The following is a 3,642-nucleotide window of genomic DNA, read 5'->3' as shown; positions in this document are numbered from 1 at the left end:
AGAAGACCCTCATCAGGACCCAATCGCTGCCCACCCACAAAGCCTCCAGCCCCAGCCTCACTCGAGCAGGGCCGCCTCGGAAGCCCCTTGTGGGGTCCCGCAGTGTGGATGAGAGCCAGGCAGGCGACGACAGGGCGAGGCCAGCCCAGCCGCCTGCAGAGCCATCCTTCAGTTTGCTGGACACCGAACTGGGCCTCTCCCTCCACGATCTGCACCACCCGGAGGCCGTGCACGCAGCTCTAGAGGCCCGGCAGCTGGAGGGTCTCCGCTCCGTGCACGCCCGGCTTCACACCCGGCTCCTGGGGGGCCGCCCAGGCCCCTGCCGGCCAGAGCACGGCTTTCGCCTCCTGGACAGCTCGCCCTGTGTGGAGAGCGGGGACGCCCTCTACTACCGCGTGGTGCGCGTGCATGAGGAGGCGTGGCACCTCCTGGCTGCCAAGGTGAGCCCCGCCCCCGCCCCGCCCCTCGGAGGTTTCCCCAATTTCCCCTCCAAGGCATAACCTAGGGCCCTTTCTTCTCCGGCCTAATTGCTTATTTTGCAACTAACACCGTTAGTCCTAGGAATCACGTTTCTAAGGTGTGGGGCCACCTACATTCGAGTCACCCGGGAGTCTTGTTAAAATCTCCCCACGCCTCTCAGGGGCTCAGGAGTCTGCTTTCTTTTTTTTTTTTCTTCTGCCACGGGACATGTGGGATCTTAGTTCCCCAACCAGGGATTGAACCCGCACCGCCTGTAGTAGAAGTTAGGAGTCTTAAACACTGGAAGTCCCCAGGAGTCTGCCTTTGAACTCACTACCCAGTAAATTCTGACGCTAGAAACCCACTGCCAGCTGATAGATACCACTTTCCATCATCAACATCTTCAACAAAATGTACTGAGCACTGTTCCTTCATGTCCTGTGCTGTTCTAAGGAGATTTAAACACTTTCATTCAGCTAATCCTCATGCAAGCATTACCATATTTTATTATAAGGTGCTTCTGTTTTATGCACCACCAAGAAAAAAAAAAAAGATTCCTGTCAAATAAATGTGACCACCAAGAGTCAGATATGTCACCATTTTGGAGGAACCTCACCCATTTGACAGATTGTGCTATTATGAACCCATTTTACAGATGAGAGTGTGGAGGGAGTAAGTTGTTGCTAGCTGTGAGTTCTTTCATTGACAGCTTGATCCTGGTTCCATCTTAGAGGCCCCTGGAGAGTTGTCGTGTTGGTTGTTTTGGGGGTTTTTTGGCCGTGCCACATGGCATGGGGGATCTTAGTTCCCCAACCAGGAATTGAACCCGAACCTCCTGCACTGGAAGCTTGGAGTCCTAACCACTGGACCACCAGAGAAGTCCCAAGGGACTTTATTTTTAAAATACACACTCCCAGTGCCCTACTTCAGCACCTGTGCTTTTTAACCCCTGCCCCAAAGTGATTCAAATGTAACCTCCGGAGTTGATGTTCTCCTACTTTCTAGAAGGAGCTTTGCTGACCAGTACTGCAGCTGCTGGCCATGGGTGACTTCTGAGCACTTGAAATGGGGTTGGTCCTGACTGAGATGTGCTCTGAGTGCCAAATATACACCAGGTCTCAAAGATTTAGTATCAATAACAATTGTGTAAAAACGTCTCATTAATATCTTTTTTATTGATGACCTGTTGAATGATAATATTCTGGGAATGTTGGATTAAATAAAATAGATTATTAAAGTTATTTTCAAGCTCATACAACTCCATTAAAAAAAAAAAAAAGCTAATGAAAAATTAGGCAGAAGACCTGAAGAGACATTTTTCCAGAGAAGACATACAGACTGTCAACAAGCAAATGAAAAGATGCTCAACATCACTAAACAGAGAAATGTAAAGCAAAACCATAAGGAGGTATCACCTCACATTTGTCAGAATGACCATCATCAAAAAGACCACAGATAACAAATGTTGGCAAGGATGTGGAGAAAAGAGAATCCTGTACACTGTTGCTGGGAATGTAAAATGATGTGGCCACTGTGGAAAACAGTTTAGAAGTTCCTCAGAAAACTAAAAATAGAACTGCATATAATCCACAACTCTAATCCTGAGTATATATCTAGAAAAAAACAAAAACACTCATTAGAAAATATATATGTGCCCCCAATGTTCACAGCAACATTATTTACAATAGCCAAGACATGGAAGCAACCTAAGCGTCCATCAACAGAAGATGTGAAATATATATACAATGGACTACTACTAATCTGCCATAAAAAAGAATGTAATTTTGCCATTTGCAACATAGATGAACCTGGAGGGTATTATCAGTTCAGTTCAGTCGCTCAGTTGTATCTGACTCTTTGTGACCCCATCCATGAACTGCATCATGCCAGACTTCCCTGTTCATCACCAACTCCTGGAGCTTGCTCACACTCATGTCCACCGAGTCAGTGATGCCATCCAACCGTCTCATCCTCTGTTGTCTCCTTCTCCTCCTGCCTTTAATCTTTCCTAGCATCAGGGTCTTTTTCATTAGTCAGTTCTTCGAATCAGGTGGCCAAGGTATTGGAGCTTCAGCATCAGCATCAGTCCTTTCAGTGAATAGTCAGGACTGATTTCCTTTAGGATTGACTGGTTTGATCTCCTTGCTGTCCAAGGGACTCTCAAGAGTCTTCTCCAACACCACAGGAGGGTATTATACTTAGTGAAATAAAAGACAAATCCTGTATGTTTTCAATTATATGTAGAATCTAAAAAATTAAACTAGTGAATATTAAAAAGAAGAGGAAGAAGAAAGAGTTACTTTCACCTGTTTCTTTTCACTTTTTAAAATGTGGCTCCTGGAAATTTTGAATTACACTGTGACCTGAGCTGTATTTCTACTGACAGCCCAGCTCCAGCTCCTTTGCTGTCATCTTCCTCCTTACCAAGTGGCAAGTACAAGTGATGGACACCCTTTGGCAGGCTGGAAACTTTAACTGTTAAACACCTCCTCCCTGGCGTACTGTTAGTGTTAGTCACTCAGTCGTGTCTGACTCTGAAAACCCATGGACTGTGGCCCACCAGGCTCCTCTGTCCATGGGATTCTCCAGACAAGAATACTGGAGTGGGTAGCCATTCCATTCTGCAGGGAATCTTCCCCGACCCAGGTGTCAAACCTGGGTCTCCCACATTGCAGGCAGATTCTTTACCATCTGAGCTACCAGGGAAGACCCATAGCACCATCCTCCCAGGTGTAGTTTTCCTTAAATCATGTTGGCGAATAATATCTGAATTAACAAGAACCTTGCTTCTGGAGTGATCAGCCATAGTGGGGCAAGTTGCGGTGGGTGGGAAGGTTTCAGAACAGGTAGAGCCTCTGGGCAAGCTATGCTGGTTTTCAGGGTGGAGGGGCTCTGTGGTCAGGCTCTGAAGGCCCCCTCTGTCCCACAGGTGCCCAAGCCAGGAGCTGAGGAGACCCACACCTGGGGCCTGGAGCTACAGGTCTCTCTACGCCCACATTTCAACCTCCAGGGGCTGTGTGGCCTGTTGCCCGAGGGTTCACTGCCTGAGGCGCCCTGGAGCGGCTGCGTGGTGCTGGTGGCCGAGGTGCCAGAGCTCACTGTGGCCCAGTGGCTTGTGGAGGCAGGTGCTCGGCCACCGGAGGAGTTCACGAAAACTGTGGCCCTGCTGCTGCTGCAGCTGAG

General features: G+C 48.3%; 1 protein-coding gene across 1 annotated transcript in view; it reads left to right on the top strand.

The window, feature by feature from the left end:
- LOC104979878 (chromosome unknown open reading frame, human C19orf35) overlaps positions 1-3,642 on the top strand; it is a 6,706-nt gene that overhangs the window by 2,429 nt on the left and 635 nt on the right. The window contains exons 5-6 of the mRNA XM_010828429.1: positions 3-440; positions 3,389-3,633. Coding sequence (XP_010826731.1) covers positions 3-440; positions 3,389-3,633 — 683 coding nt within the window. The remainder of the gene's footprint in view (positions 1-2; positions 441-3,388; positions 3,634-3,642) is intronic.

The sequence above is a fragment of the Bison bison genome, unplaced genomic scaffold (genome assembly GCF_000754665.1).
Source record: "Bison bison bison isolate TAMUID 2011002044 unplaced genomic scaffold, Bison_UMD1.0 scf7180017864492, whole genome shotgun sequence".
Taxonomy (NCBI): Eukaryota; Metazoa; Chordata; class Mammalia; order Artiodactyla; family Bovidae; genus Bison; species Bison bison.
The sequence above is the reverse complement of the archived record's forward strand: the minus strand, read 5'-3'. Positions and strand labels throughout refer to the sequence as shown.